The 16,724-nt window shown below is 42.5% G+C and overlaps 1 protein-coding gene across 1 annotated transcript; it reads right to left on the bottom strand.

The window, feature by feature from the left end:
• Window positions 1-625: 625 nt before the first annotated feature.
• LOC109881069 (synaptophysin-like protein 2) lies at window positions 626-9,603 on the bottom strand. Its single transcript, XM_020473235.2, has 6 exons — window positions 9,410-9,603; window positions 9,165-9,242; window positions 6,982-7,103; window positions 6,212-6,413; window positions 3,319-3,510; window positions 626-2,677 (listed from the first exon to the last, which is right to left on the bottom strand). Exons 1-6 carry the CDS (start codon window positions 9,425-9,427, stop codon window positions 2,543-2,545), a joined length of 747 nt encoding a protein of 248 aa, XP_020328824.1. The 5' UTR covers window positions 9,428-9,603; the 3' UTR covers window positions 626-2,542.
• Window positions 9,604-16,724: the final 7,121 nt, after the last annotated feature.

Here is a 16,724-nt window from a genome sequence, read left to right as displayed (position 1 = left end):
AATGATGTAACTGATCTCTCCTTGTCCTAGCCTGTTTCAAACTGGCCACCATTGTCCCTGTTCCTAAGAACTCAAAAGGTAACCTGCTTACATTACCAATCTCCCTGTAGCGTTCACATCTGTAACTAATAAATGCTGATGAAAGGCTGGTCAACGTTTCTGGGATGATGGTGTTGATGTGAGCCATGACAACCAGCCTTTCAAAGCATTTCACGGCTACAGATGTAAGTGCTACGGGGCAATAGTCATTCAGACAGGTTACCTTGGCCTTCTTTACCAACTCTTTCCCTTTAATAATTTATAGCATTTAAAAAAAAAATGATACATAACATTTGACATTTCTCTCCTAATAAAATGTGTGAAAGAAGGTGATAATTAGAAACATAAAATACAAGGTGAATTAAAAGCAGAACAGGAGTTCATTGACAGCTAGAAGTAGTTCTGCCTTCTCATCACATTGAGGTAGAAGAGAGGCACAAAAAAAACATACAAGTAACTTAAACCAGTCTTCAGTATTTTTGCGTAACTGGAGTGGTAAAAACTGAAACAGTACAGAAATGTTAAGAACTGAAATGGTTGGTGACAAAGGGATTTGTCATCAATACTGTGAGGTCAGCGTGAAAAACAGGAGTTTTGATGGCTTTATTTTCGTACAACATTGTTAAAACAATATGGCAAACCATGCTGCACAACAGAGGGGGAAAAAGGCACATTTCAAAGACATGGCAGGAAGTACTGTAGGATTGCTGATGGCAGGAAGTATTGTAGGATTGCTTATGGCAGGAAGTACTGTAGGATTGCTTATGGCAGGAAGTACTGTAGGATTGCTGATGGCAGGAAGTACTGTAGGATTGCTGATGGCAGGAAGTACTGTAGGATTGCTGATGGCAGGAAGTACTGTAGGATTGCTGATGGCAGGAAGTACTGTAGGATTGCTTATGGCAGGAAGTACTGTAGGATTGCTGATGGCAGGAAGTACTGTAGGATTGCTTATGGCAGGAACTACTGTAGGATTGCTTATGGCAGGAAGTACTGTAGGATTGCTTATGGCAGGAAGTACTGTAGGATTGCTGATGGCAGGAAGTACTGTAGGATTGCTTATGGCAGGAAGTACTGTAGGATTGCTGATGGCAGGAAGTACTGTAGGATTGCTTATGGCAGGAACTACTGTAGGATTGCTTATGGCAGGAAGTACTGTAGGATTGCTTATGGCAGGAAGTACTGTAGGATTGCTGATGGCAGGAAGTACTGTAGGATTGCTTATGGCAGGAAGTACTGTAGGATTGCTGATGGCAGGAAGTACTGTAGGATTGCTTATGGCAGGAAGTACTGTAGGATTGCTTATGGCAGGAAGTACTGTAGGATTGCTTATGGCAGGGTTCCCCAACTGGTGACCTGCGGGCCAGATTGATGTTATTTGGCCAAAGCTTACTGAGCAATTGTTCTAAATTGTTGTACACAAGAAAATAAACAAACAGCAAATCAGCACCAAGTGCTTTTAATTTTGAACATCTTTTCAAAGTAGTCCCACGTATCAGAGAGATTTATGATCTAAATTCAAATGTAAGCAAGGTTTGTAATGTTTCAGTCAAATACATCTGTTTGGATTTCTTGCAGTCTATAAATAATTTGTAATTAATATTCTCCTGCCCACCACCTTCTCTTCCACAAAAAAATGTTTTTTACATAAAAATAAAATCGGCCTGCAGCTGAATCTATATTAGTTGATGATCCCTGGCTTTTGGCATCACTTGAAATGTCAAACCATTTCAAAAACAGAGTGAATATTTATTTTAATTTGCCAAATAACAGCTTGTTATTCTTGTTGTAACATTGATATAAGCACCGCTTATTTTTTTTTATATACAGAACAAAAACACTAAACCATCCTCAAAGTAACAGCATAAAAAATACAAAGTTTCTGATCAACAAAATAAATTCACACGTCTTGACTCTTTGAATAAACGCAGGGATGCATTTGATTGTTGGATATACTGTTAAACTAAACAATTACCTGCATGAAACAAAACTAGTTCTGACCTAAATGTATGGCGTTCCCCCATTCCGTATTTGTACCTATTTAGATAACTTAAAATTGGACCACTTTGTAATAATAAACGTGGCGTTGTCAATGCATGAAAAGAAACTGTTTCCAACTTAATAACCTACTAGAAGACATTTCTAAGCAGCGTTTTGCCCCCGAATGAGACATGCGACTTTACAAGGCATTTGAAAATGGTATAATGTAGGAACTACTTAGTTGGAGGGAATTTCAGGCCCGGGTACAGATCGGCTGCAAAAAGCACACACACAAAATCTCAAAACACACCTCAAAACACACAAGTGTTTAACAAGTCAGAAATCACATTAGGGGCAAATCTTCACGTCCACAAAGGCACATTGTCTACCATTGGCATCGATGACTAAGTGCAAATATGTGTCAAAGTTAAGATTCGACCCCAAGATCGGTTAATTTGTGCAGTGCAACTGCTTTGCATGCAGTCTGGAACGTAGCCGTTGACAGCAGGGAACTGCTGCTCAGTTAGGAAGTCATGGGCCTGACACCTAAACCCTCCTCGGCGTCACCAAGCGGATTGGCTGACTTGTGGAAGGGCGTCTCCTTAAAGATGAACCAGCAGTTACCACCCCACAATATCAGGTTGAGGAATCCAAAGACCTGCCATAAGACAAAATCACATTTTTTAGACAGGACGAAAATAAAAAAAATAACATGTTTTTTTTAGTTAAGAACAATCACATTTCTCAATGGCTCCACGTTTCAATTTGTTGAAAATTAATTGAGGGTATATGTAAGATACATGGATTAAATTCTGTAGCCAGGGTTTGAGGGGAAAACGCAATGGAATTCGGTTCTCAAGCAAAAGCTCAGGTTGACATGTAAAACTTGTTTTTGAGTCGAGTTCCCAGTTTCCCCGATTCCAAACATGTACAGATAATTCAGGAGGGTACTGTATTATTAAAAAAAAAAAAAAAATGTCAAAATAATTGTGTTATTACATGACACAAGTAATTTTTCCAACAATTGTTTGCAGATTATTTCACTGTCTCCTTATAACATTTGTTGATGACATAACATGTTTGAATAATTTTAACTCTATTAATATGTTAGATTCATATGATATTTTGAGTGTAAGATCAAGCTGATCAACAAATACTCACTCTTTCCCCCCCCCCCCCCCCCACACACACACACACACACACAGACAGACTTTTGTTCATATTCATCTAGGGTGCCAATAATTCAGGAGGGCACTATACATAGCCACCATTAACAACACTACAGGTAATATAGCCTACCACAGAGGAGTTGAGTCGCCCCATGTGAGGCACTGCTCCTGGTGTGCACTTGTTACCGACGTCCTTGCAGGTGGAGATTAAGCCTACCAGGTTAGAGGGGCTGGTAGCCCACTTCACATCTGTCAGGCCTTTACCCCAGGCAGAGGAGGACACCAGCCACAGGAAGGTGAAGGCTGCTGTCAACAGCAGGTCCTGTTGGAAGGACACAAGACATTGTAAATACAAGTATATAAAATGCAGGTTCAAGAGGAAAGTTGGAACATAAAAATCAGACAAACACACATACAAACAGTATGGAAAGAGCCCATATAAACAACCTCACTTGTTGGTAACACCTGCATCCCACCACCAAATCCAAATAATTAGCCAACACGCTTTTTCATTTGAATTGTTATGCATCCGATTGTGTGAAACTTGAATTAGTGAAGCAGACAAGTATTTGATGTTTGCTTAATTCAGCTTCGATTTTGCACTTTTGGAACTAATATATTGGTTCCATTGTACTGGGAAAACTAAATCAAGTGCACCTCAAATATCTGACAACGTACTTGACCCAGATCCGCTGGTCCACAAGCAACCAAAATATACCAAGAAACTGTCATTGAACATGACTAGTGGCTTCATTATTGCTAGAGTTGACTTCATGAGGAACACACCCCTGACTAGAGGTCGACCGATTAGGATTTTTCAACGCTGATACCGATACAGATTATTGGAGGACCAAAAAAATACGATACCAATTAAATCGGCCGATTTTTACATTTATTTGTAATGATGACAAATACAACAATACTGAATGAACACTTGTAATAATACATCAATAACATCAATTTAGCCTCAAATAAATAATGAAACATGTTCAATTTGGTTGAAATAATGCAAAAACAACGTGTTGGAGAAGAACGTAAAAGTGCAATATGTGCTATGTAAGAAAGCTAATGTTTCAGTTCCTTGCTCAGAACATGAGAACATATGAAAGCTGGTGGTTCCTTTTAACATGAGTCTTCAATATTCCCAGGTAAGAAGTTTTAGGTTGTAGTTATTATAGGAATTATAGGACTATTTCCCTCTATACCATTTGTATTTGTATGGCACTTTAGTATTGCCAGTGTAACAGTATAGCTTCCGTCCCTCTCCTCACTCCTCCCTGGGCTCGAACCAGGAACACATCGACAACAGCCACCCTCGAAGCAGCGTCACCCATGCAGAGCAAGGGGAACAACTACTAGAAGGCTCAGAGCGAGTGACGTTTGAAACGCTATTAGCGCGAGCTAACTAGCCAGCCATTTCACTTCGGTTACACCAGCCTCATCTCGGGAGTTGATAGGCTTGAAGTCATAAACAGGGCAATGCTTGACGCACAATGAAGAGCTGCTGGCAAAACACACGAAAGTGCTGTTTGAATGAATGTTTACGTGCCTGCTTCTGCCTACCACCGCTCAGTCAGATACTTCGATACTTATATGCAACGCAGGACACGCTAGATAATATCTAGTAATATCATCAACCATGTGTACTTAACTAGTGAATATGATTGATTGTTTTTTATAAGATAAGTTTAATGCTAGCTAGCAACTTACCTTGGATTCTTACTGCATTTGTGTAACAGGCAGGCTCCTCGTGAGGCGGGTGAATAGAGCGTTGGACTAGTAACCGTAAGGTTGCAAGATTGAATCCCGAGCTGACAAGGTAAAAATCTGTCGTTCTGCCCCTGAACAAGGCAGTTAACCCACTATTCCTAGGCCGTCATTGAAAATAAGAATGTGTTCTTAACTGACTTCTCTCGTTAAATAATTTTTAAAATATATTATAATTATTTATTTTATAAATCGACGTCCAAAAATACAGATTTCCAATTGTTATGAAAACTTGAACTCGGCCCTAATTTAAATCGCCCATTCCGATTAATCGATCGACCTCTACCCCTGACCCTACCCAGTTCCAGGGGAACACACCCCTGACCCTACCCAGTTCTGGTTCTTCATTTACAGACCACCCGTTCAGTGCCCTTCCTCTCGTTAAGTGCCCTTCCTCTCGTTAAGTGCCCTTCCTCTCGTTAAGTGCCCTTCACACGCAGACGTCAAGTGTCTATAGCTATTTCGTGCCACTGCTCAAGCTCTTTAGCCTTGTTGGGTTCTGAGAATACTAAATAAACGTATTCATGTTACTGAGGAGAGAGGGTAACGTATAAAGTTTACATTATGTCAGGATATGTTATTGTTAGCCATCAGGGATACTCTGGGAGGAGAAAGAGACACAGTCTGGTACCAATCACCATGACAGCCTTGAGTTGGGGAGGAGTGAGCACTTTGGGGTAGAGGTCAGGTCAGATGAAGTGAGGAAGAACAGATATTACTAAGGTTCTGTCTAGCAACAGAGATGCATTGGCTGTTCAGATGTGGAGGAGGAGACTCAGCCTAGGAGAAAGGGTTAAATATCAGTGCTTGTACAGATGTGTAGAAGGAGACTCAGCCTAGGAGAAAGGGGTTAAATATCAGTGCTTGTACAGATGTGTAGAAGGAGACTCAGCCTAGGAGAAAGGGGTTAAATATCAGTGCTTGTACAGATGTGTAGGAGGAGACTCAGCCTAGGAGAAAGGGTTAAATATCAGTGCTTGTACAGATGTGTAGAAGGAGACTCAGCCTAGGAGAAAGGGTTAAATATCAGTGCTTGTGTGAACAAATGTCTTTGTCTAATGCAGCTCTATTGCTCCTCTGGGAAGAATAAACTTGCTTTGAGCTTTCATAGTGTCGGTCGAGTTTTTACTCAGAATTAAAACCCAACAGCTATTCCAAGTCATTCTATAGACTGGGATTTTCCTCAACGCCTAACATCAACACCTTCCGTCAAACACTACAAAGAGAATGAACAGAACAATCCCCAGTTAACTCACCACAATGGGGCCACGGCTGGTCTGCCTGTAGACGTGCTGGTAGCCCAGGTAGATCACCAGGCTGGTGGTGCTGTAGAGGAAGGCAAACACCCCGATACAGACGTAGAACTCAGCTGAGGAGGAGTGGTCGCCGGTCAGATAGAGCTGGATAGTACTAGAGTCGTTGTTACAGGAGGGGACGATGTATGGATGGGCCATCAGCCTGTGAGAACAGAGATATGTAGAGAGAGAGGGTGGTGTTCAGTAAGGGGAAAAAGTGAAACAGGGATGTACTACCAGAAACTGTCCAATAAGAACACATGATCTTTTGAGTGTAGTCACATGGGGACTTGGGGGTCATAGGGTCATGTTCGGTAGGTTTACATAAGTTTAGGAAATGTTTAATATCGGTGGAAAAACAGCGATATACTCGGCTGAGCTTGTCCAGTAAAAATATAGATTTTCATGTTTTGTTGCAAAACATTTTGATTCAGTGTGCCCCGATGAACACGACCAAATTATAACAAGCCACTTTAAAAAACTTTTTTTTTTTTAAATGTTACCTTTATTTAACTAGGCAAGTCAGTTAAGAACAAATTCTTATTTTCAATGACGGCCTAGGAACAGTGGGTTAACTGCCTGTTCAGGGTCAGAACGACATATGTCAGCTTGGGGATTTGAACTTGCAACCTTTCGGTTACTAGTCTAAAGCTCTAACCACTAGGCTACCCTGCCACCCCATTGAACAGAAACATCCATACAATTCATCCGTTGACTCCTGTTCTGCTTACCTGAATGGGTAGTTAAAGACAGCAGTGATTTCTTGGCTGGTGCTGCTACCCTGGCACTGCACATTGATGCTCGTAGCGCCGGCATAACCTGACGCCGTAGCGAAGGCAAATATGGAGAAGATCTGCAGACAGACAAAGCCAAATAAGGACATGACACAATGAAATTAAAGAAACAGTTGACAGCTTATAACTACACACACACACACACACACACACACACACACACACACCTGAAATGACATTCAGTCCAAACAGTGCAGATTAGAACATGTGACCATGCTGCCCTACCAAGACAAAACGGCAGCAACTGCTCTTTTGGTCAAAAATGTGTTAATGTCATTTTTTTGCTACATTAAGAACATCATGTGGACAAGTATCCTGCCTCTATTGTATTGTGTTTTGGATTAAAATGGAGGTCATGTTTACAGTAACTGTATAAAGTTACTGTGATACCAAGGTAAATAAAAGACATTCCACCCCCCTCCCCCTCAGTTCCACGCTATGAGCAGTTTGTGTATTTTTGTTTGGTAGGGCAGTAGGGTACCCTGTGCTATAACTAAGGGCAGTTTGTGTATTTTTGGTACAAATCTGTCATTCTACCCCCAGTCCGTTGCAACGGTGGTGAATAATAATTGACTGATAGAATATCATTCTATCATGATGTTCTTACACCGTAGAGAACAGTCGTTTTTATTAACCTCAATAAAAACAACCCTTTAATAGATGCGGTACAGGACGCATGTCTAAAAAACACTTTTCTCAAGAGACGCCACCTCTCAGATGGCCGTGTAGCGCCTTGTTGTATTCACACACTACAGAGGCCATAGTATAGGGTGGTGAATAATGCTAATTTACTGATAGAATATCACATTTCAGCTAGATATAAAAGGAGACTGGAGTCTGTCTTCTATGTCTTGGTGCCACACTAGTCACAGAGAGTCCACACTCTTTGCAGAAATATATATTTGTTGCATCTTGTAAATGATCAAATTTCTCAAATGTTTCATATTTAGTTTGCAACAATTAAGTTGTTACAAGTATAGTTAGTAGTCTAGGTCGGGACTTCCAAATTGTTACATGATGAATAGGTGAACTGCAGTACGCCGCAACACCAGCTAGTTTCAATCCATTTGAAACCCATTCTGCTGCTATGCAGGGCGGCTGGTGACACTTCTTTTTTTTATTTTTTAAAGGTAACGTCTGCATTAGTCTGCTTAATCAGGCTGTAATACATACATCCTGAATCAAATGACTGCAATGTCATGCAAATGTTCCTTACAAACCAGAATTATGAATTTAATTACATTTGAACTTACTCTACCAATTATCTATGCATTTTAATATTTCATTTGAGACAAAATATCCACAGGAAAGTATTGTTTGCCCAACTTTTTCGAGTGGCGGCATTGAAGTTGACATTTCTCTAACCTTGACCATGTAAATACCTGCTAATTTTAAGTTAGTGCATCGCGTGCACACGTTTGCTCGTGACTGAAGGTATGTGCACTAGACGTAAGTACATGTGCACTAGACGTAAGTACATGCACACAATGCATACATACTAACCATACCTTAGTGATACAATCTGAAGTCAGCAGGTGTTTACTTAGTTTGAAACATGTTCCAAGTGAAAGAAATGTTCAACTTCCTTACCAGCACTCTAAAAAAAAAAGTTGGGTAAACATAACAATGCTTTCCTTTGTATATTTTGTCTCAAATTTCAGCCATCTGGACAAAACGCAACAACCAGTAGAGTAATTTCAAATGTAACTGTATTCGACCATCTGACGTGTAAAGAACATTTACACGATGTTACTGTCTTATTTTCACGCTGCATTTACCAATTAATTGTGTATTACAGTCTGATTAAATCAGACTACCACTATATATTTATAGTGATATTTATATTTATTTAAGAGGTGTTTTAAGAGCCAGAAACTGGGACTGAACATTAACACGCGGAACCTTATCTTTCATATCAGCAAGGAATTATATAAAAACACAACGTTCAATTGATCCACACCTTTATTTAACTAAGCAAGTCAGTTTAAGAACACGTTCTTATTTACAAAGACGACCTACCCATCATTGGTCCTTATAAGGTGTAATCGTCTAGTTAAGGTCCTTACGAGTACATTTGGGCTACATAGCATAATAAGTATCTAGAAAAACTAAAAACTTACCCATTCGAGCACTCTAATAAATGCCAAGGGCTCTTTCAAGGGACCCAAGTCCAGAGTAAATCCTGAAGTCTGAATGTTCTTTTGAGATTCAAGAAACAAAAAAAGGTAAACAGTTTATTAGCTGACAAAGTGGAGTTGTCATTCGAGGATAGGCATGCAACCAAATACACAAATAGAAATACCGCGCAATAGAAGAATATGTAAATTAGCAAACATAAACACTTTTTTTCTAACGCTGTTTTTACCTGGGATATCCCGTCCATTGTCCCACTGTCGCAAGTCAATTTTCTCGGACAGTATGCAGTACTTTCTCTTTAGACGATTGTTCGTAGGGGGGGGGAGAAATTGGATGACTTGCTTGGTAATTTCAGAAATTTATGTCAAACTTTTTTTTCTCCTCCAAGTGAAGAGCGCTGCACACGTGTTCACCGACGTTCTTAAAGTGACACGTCCACCTAATTATTTCGTTTGTATTAACAAGAATACATCCACACAAAAGGTACATGGGGAATATACAGTACCAGTCAAAAGTTTGGACACACCTACTCCTTCCAGGGTTTTTCTTTATTTGTACTATTTTCTACATTGTATAATAATAGTGAAGACATCAAAACTATGAAAAAGCATATGGAATCATGTAGTAACCAAAAAAGTGATAAACAAATATTTGAGATTCTTTAAAGTAGCCACTTTGTCACCAGCCACCCTGCATAGCAGCAGAATGGGTTTCAAATGGATTGAAACTAGAAGACTTGGTTGATCTACGAGGACAGGTTCGCAACTGGTTCAAATCATACCTCTCTGAGCGGTATCAATTTGTTCAGAAGGGCAACAATTCATCTGAACGCTCCAAGGTTTAAAGTGGCGTTTCCCAAGGTTCTGTGCTTGGACCCCTTTTATTTTCCTTGCACATTCTACATTTCTACACTTTGGTTGCTACGCTGATGATACCCAATTGTATTTATCTTTTAAACCAGACAATGTTTTACAGTCAGCCCACCTTGTGACTTGCATCAAAGATGTTAAACACTGGATGCCAAACAAACTTCTTGCTTTTACATTCTGATAAGATGGAAATTATGCAACCTGGCCACAAGAAACTTACAAAGTGTCAGACCTCACGCTCAACATTGATGGTTGCCTCATCACACCAAACATGGTTGTTAAAAACCTTGGTGTTACCTTTGACCCCGGCCTAACTTTTGACAACCACATAAAGAGCACATCCAAAACAGCATATTTCCATCTCAGGAACATTTCTAGAATTACACACTTCATCTCTCAGCCCCCCAACATTTCCAATTATATTTAACTAGGCAATTTACAATGACAACCTAGGAACAGTGGATTAAATGCCTTGTTCAGGGGCAGAACGATAGATTTTTACCTTGTCAGCTCGGGGATTCTATCCAGCAACCTTTCGGTTACTGGCCCAATGCTCTAACCACTAGGCTACCTGTCGCCCCAGATGCCGAGAAACTGGCCCATGCATTTGTTTCATCTAGGCTAGACTACTGTAATGCCCTCCTCTCCAGCTGGTCAAACTTTACTATTAGAAGCCTGTGGAGGCCAGGTCATCTGATGCAGCACTCCATCACTCTCCTTCTTGGTCAAATAACCCTTACACAGCCTGGAGGTGTGTTGGGTTATTGTCCTGTTGAAAAACAAATGATAGTCCCACTAAGTGCAAACCAGATGGGATGGTGTATCGCTGCAGAATGCTGTGGTAGCCATGCTCGTTAAGTGTGCCTTGAATTCTAAATAAATCACTGACAGTGCCACCAGCAAAGCACCCCCACACCATCACACCTCCTCCTCCATGCTTCACGGTGGGAACCACACATGCGGAGATCATCCGTTCACCTACTCTGCGTCTCATAAAGACACGGCAGTTGGAAACAAAAATCTCAAATTTGGACTCATCAGACCAAAGGACAGATTTCCCCCTCTGAAGAGTATGAATTAGGCTGTTTGAGAAAGTATGAATCCATAGCAACTTGCATACACATCGTTTGAAGTTCAATAGACCAACATAGCTACTGTAGTAGGTCAAAGCTGTGTGCTGGAAAACCTTGGTAGAGGATGGGTGGAGTAGACATTGGGGTGCTGTAAAACCTTGGTAGAGGATGGGTGGAGTAGACATTGGGGTGCTGTAAAACCTTGGTAGAGCATGGGTGGAGTAGACATTGGGGTGCTGTAAAACCTTGGTAGAGGATGGGTGGAGTAGACATTGGGGTGCTGTAAAACCTTGGTAGAGCATGGGTGGAGTAGACATTGGGGTGCTGTAAAACCTTGGTAGAGGATGGGTGGAGTAGACATTGGGGTGCTGTAAAACCTTGGTAGAGGATGGGTGGAGTAGACATTGGGGTGCTGGAAAACCTTGGTAGAGCATGGGTGGAGTAGACATTGGGGTGCTGTAAAACCTTGGTAGAGCATGGGTGGAGTAGACATTGGGGTGCTGTAAAACCTTGGTAGAGCATGGGTGGAGTAGACATTGGGGTGCTGTAAAACCTTGGTAGAGGATGGGTGGAGTAGACATTGGGGTGCTGTAAAACCTTGGTAGAGGATGGGTGGAGTAGACATTGGGGTGCTGTAAAACCTTGGTAGAGGATGGGTGGAGTAGACATTGGGGTGCTGTAAAACCTTGGCATGGTACGCATTTTAGCGGTCCTGTGAAATTCCTTTAGTTTTTGGCTTCAGGCCAATGCCTACTTTTCACTTAAAACACAGTATTATGTTTTTAATTTACATGTTTTTTACACTGGATGGTGATTATAAAAAGTTTTGTGTCTTTCAAAAATTACATTTGCGCTTCAAATTTGGTTTTAAAAAAAATAATGGTTTTGTCTCACATTATTGGCCCAGTTTCCCAAAAGCATCTTAAGGCTTAAGTTCATCCTTATTACCTTCATGGGTGCATCGTTAAATCTCCGAGCTGTTTCCCAAAACGACCATTAATAAAGTTGCACTTGAAAACCCTCGTTATCTGCCGACTGCCTCAGACCACTTGGCTGTTCTATTCAATCATCCCACTATGAGCAGCTGGGGACAACTGTTATGAACAGCTGTGACGTGAACAGACATTAAGTTGCATGGCATCTATTCAACTCTTAATAATAATTTCAATTCAGCCAATCTAGGAGATAAACACATTCAATTTGACTAGAATTTAGGATTTTGCATGGGATTTAAATGCCTGATATGACTGAATTTAAATTGGAAATGCCCCTGATCACAATGGTGATTAGGTGTGCTGTGTTACCACACTAAATAATGTCAAGGGGACAGGCAGTTCTTCATCACAAGGGGGCGCTATTTCTACATACAGCAAGGCAAATGTCTTTGATGAAATTGTCTCATTCATATCAGAAGATTAGAGTGTTTTATAACTAGCCTCTAACAGTTCTGTCCCATATCTACTCTTTCCAGTTCTTGACAGTTAGTCAGTTTATGAAGTAGGTAGGCTAATCGGTTTACTCATGACATATTAAAGACAGATGCATGACAATAAAACGTTATTCACAATATTGATCACTATGTCCTCTGTTGAACAAGTCGACAAACTTCAGTGACGAACCTTCCTTCCTCTAATATCTTTGACTCAGTTCACTGGTTTCTCCCTGAACACAAAAGCCTAGCCCACCTTGTGGCCAGACCAGGAATTATTGTTAGAAAGTGCACAGTCACAGTCTTCATATCGTGGAGCACATCCCCAAGAAGGAATAAGAGATTCTTTGTTCTCCACCTTCTGACAGTTGACTGGGCGGCCATTCTGGGGCCGTGGGGGAGGAGTTGCCTGTGTATTGTACAGTTCTGGGGATACGTCCCAAATGGCACCCTTTTCTCTACGTAGTGCACCACCTTTGACCAAAAGTAGTGCACTTTGTAGTTAATAGGGTTCCATTTGGGATATAGGTTCCATCTCACAGGAATGCTGCTCTGCAGATCATTGTGCTGCTGTGAGCTTCGGTCGAATGGCCTCGCCAGACCGGTTGCTTTGCTTTTTGTTAATAGTGAATCTGGGAGAGAGAGAGAGAGGAATACGTAGCCGGTAACCACTACAGCGTGGTTGGGGTTGTTTTTCAGAAAGAGAAGTAACCACAATGTATTCACGTGGCCAATGTTTTGACAGTAGGTCACACAGAGACACTGTGTGACCTTACTTCAATAGACTATTAGGGTCAAGTTTTGGTTCTGGTTCACCAACTTCAACAGTTTCAGTATATCTGGCTCTCGTTGTTTGATTACTGTGTGTCTGTCCTCCTGTCTCTAGTTCTGAAACTATTGTCACCAGCAGATGTTTAATAGTGGGCTTAGATATGGTATCGAGAGTCCAACACAATTTGGGGAAAATTACACTCAATCTACGAGTGGGGATTGTGTGGATCCTCTCTGACTGTTTGGATGTTGCAATGTTTTTGGACAACAGGTCACACAGGCTGTAGCAGGGTTATCATCACTGTCATCTAAAGATGAGACTGTGGTTAGGATCAGGTTTACAGAACGGGTCAGAAAATTAGTCAGGTAGCCAAACAGGTTTGTCTGACCCATGTTGTTTATCTTGACCATTTGGAGTTCTGGAACTGTTATGTTTATGTTTTCACGATACACATGTTTGCGGGCGTGACAACATGGGATCAAAATGAACAGTTTAAACCAACGTGTAACATCTGCCTGAAACTATTGTTGGGGATTGGATGGATGTTAGCTCCTCTAACATCAGCTGGCTAGAGTTTTCATCATCCTGGTTGTTATGTCTTGTGGGTTTCATAACCACGTCTTTATACCAATTAAATAACGATGAGACGGGAGACAGGAATTCAGTTCAACCATTTATATGAACACGCTCATCTCAACACACACAACTCCCATGATGCTCTGAGGCACAACTCCATCGGGCTCGACGTTCCGCTCTCTGACTCAGCATTCTGAAACTCTGGACGACTCTAGAATGTCTTCCATCGGGCTCGACGTTCCGCTCTCTGACTCAGCATTCTGAAACTCTGGACGACTCTAGAATGTCTTCCATCGGGCTCGACGTTCTGCTCTCTGACTCAGCATTCTGAAACTCTGGACGACTCTAGAATGTTTCCATAGGGCTCGACGTTCCGCTGCCTGACTCAGCATTCTGAAACTCTGGACGACTCTAGAATGTCTTCCATCGGGCTCGACGTTCCGCTGCCTGGGAAGATGGATAGGTGTTGGTGAAGATCCCGTGGTTGTGGTGGTCACTGAATTTTAAAGCCTGGCTGGCGAGAGACTCCAGTCCTTTCTTTCTCTCCAACACCACATGATGTCCAGTCATGGGTTCACCCTGGCACAAGGGGTATCTCATCACATGGCACATTTAAAATCTGTTTCTGACCCACTCCATCTCGTAAAATGAATTAAATCTAATTTAAGGTTGCGTATGGTGAACAAATGACGCTCTTATGTGAGTTATTTCAGGAACAAACAGGAGAGCATAGTAGGGTCAAATAGGCAAGGTTTAACTTTTGATCTGAATGACCCACCCTTGCCAGCACCTCTATCAATTTAGCCTATGGAATGATGTAAGTAACAGGCGTATGGACAGGCAGCCCATTAGACAGGCGAGTGGCCAGACAGACAGATAGACCGACAGGGCAGGCGAGTGGCCAGACAGACAGACAGACCGACAGGGCAGGCGAGTGGCCAGACAGACAGGGCAGGCGAGTGGCCAGACAGACAGACAGACAGACAGGGCAGGCGAGTGGCCAGACAGACAGACAGGGCAGGCGAGTGGCCAGACAGACAGACAGACAGACAGGGCAGGTGAGTGGGCAGACAGACAGACAGACCGACAGGGCAGGCGATAGGCCAGACAGACAGACCAACAAGGCAGGCGAGTGTCCAGACAGACCGACAGGACAGGTGAGTGGCCAGACAGACAGGGCAGGCGAGTGGCCAGACAGACAGACTGACAGGGCAGGCGAGTGGCCAGACAGACAGAGAGACAGACCGACAGACCGACAGGGCAGGCAAGTGGCCATACAGACAGACAGACAGACGAGTGGCCAGACAGACAGATATACAGACAGACAGGCAAGGCATGCGAGTGGCCAGACAGACAGGGCAGGTGAGTGGCCAGACAGACAGACAGACAGACAGACAGACAGACAGACAGACAGACAGACAGACAGACAGACAGACAAGGCAGGCAAGTGGCCATACAGACAGACAGACAGACGAGTGGCCAGACAGACAGATAGACAGACAGACAGACAGACAGGACAGGCGAGTGGCCAGACAGACAGACAGACCGACAGGGCGGGCGAGTGGCCAGACAGACAGACAGACAGACAGACAGACAGACAGACAGACAGACAGACAGGGCAGGTGAGTGGCCAGACAGACAGACAGACGAGTGGCCAGACAGACAGACAGACAAGGCAGGCGAGTGGCCAGACAGACAGACAGACCGACAGTACAGGACAGGCGAGTGACCAGACAGACAGACAGACAGACCGACCGACAGGGCAGGCGAGTGGCCAGACAGACAGACAGACAGACCGACAGGGCAGGTGAGTGGCCAGACAGACAGACAGACCGACAGGACAGGCGAGTGGCCAGACAGACGGACAGACAGGACAGGCGAGTGGCCAGACAGACCGACAGGGCAGGCGAGTGGCCAGACAGACAGACAGACAGACAGACAGACCGACCGACCGACCGACAGGGCAGGCGAGTGGCCAGACAGACGGACAGACAGACCGACAGGGCAGACCTGTTTGCTGTTTACTGAGGGTTTATTCAAGCTGAGTATATCTGATAATCTCTGGCTATGTCCCAAATGTTCATCCTCTCTCAGCCTGTCACTCATCATGCCATGGGCTCTACACTCTTTTGATCTGTGTAAGGCACGTGCCACGCCTGTGTTTGTTGTTTGTTGTTTTCAATGCCGAACCATTGAAGCATTTGAGAACGGGATAATGACACAAGAATTTTGGTTATGTTGTTGTTGAGAGCCTTGGATTCTATTTGACTACTTTCACTTGGTTCCGTTTGGAAACATCAAAGGCAAGGATATTAACAGGACCTTTACAATTTTTCTCAACCATCCCTTTTAATTGGCTTTTTCTCAACCATCCTTTTTAATTGATTTATCAATTTCAGTCCCCCCATATGTTTACTACTACACCCACTGATCCAACATGGTCACATGAACTACACCTGATATCTAAAGAGCCTGACACAACTAGGCTGGCTATGACATTACATAAACTTGTTTTCTCATGTTTATTTTTCTCATGTTTTGCATGCTTATAAACATGTATTCCTATTGATGTATATTTAATTTGATAATTGTACATATTCGGAATCATACATATTAACAAGTATTGATCAAGCTCACTGAAGGGACAAATCATTCCATAATATAATAGCTGTCGTGCCCTCAACCAAGCATGGCAAAGCTATTGTGAGGTGGGATGTGCTATTGAGGTCTTAACCAATCAGAAGAGGAATTTCTCGTGTCAAACAGAGCAAAAGCCAATCACAGTGGGCTGTCTGCAAAGGGCTATCCAATATCAATGCCATTGA

Source organism: Oncorhynchus kisutch, linkage group LG17, assembly GCF_002021735.2.
Source record: "Oncorhynchus kisutch isolate 150728-3 linkage group LG17, Okis_V2, whole genome shotgun sequence".
NCBI classification, from domain to species: Eukaryota; Metazoa; Chordata; class Actinopteri; order Salmoniformes; family Salmonidae; genus Oncorhynchus; species Oncorhynchus kisutch.
The sequence above is the reverse complement of the archived record's forward strand: the minus strand, read 5'-3'. Positions and strand labels throughout refer to the sequence as shown.

Bases quoted from the DNA above. Each gene is read 5' to 3' on its own strand.
- LOC109881069 (XM_020473235.2), bottom strand. The intron at 7,104-9,164 runs GTAAGTTTTTAG...GTCTGTCTGCAG, and splicing joins TTATTAGAGTGCTCGAATGG to ATCTTCTCCATATTTGCCTT. The intron at 6,414-6,981 runs GTAAGCAGAACA...CTGTTCTCACAG, and splicing joins GTCTTTAACTACCCATTCAG to GCTGATGGCCCATCCATACA.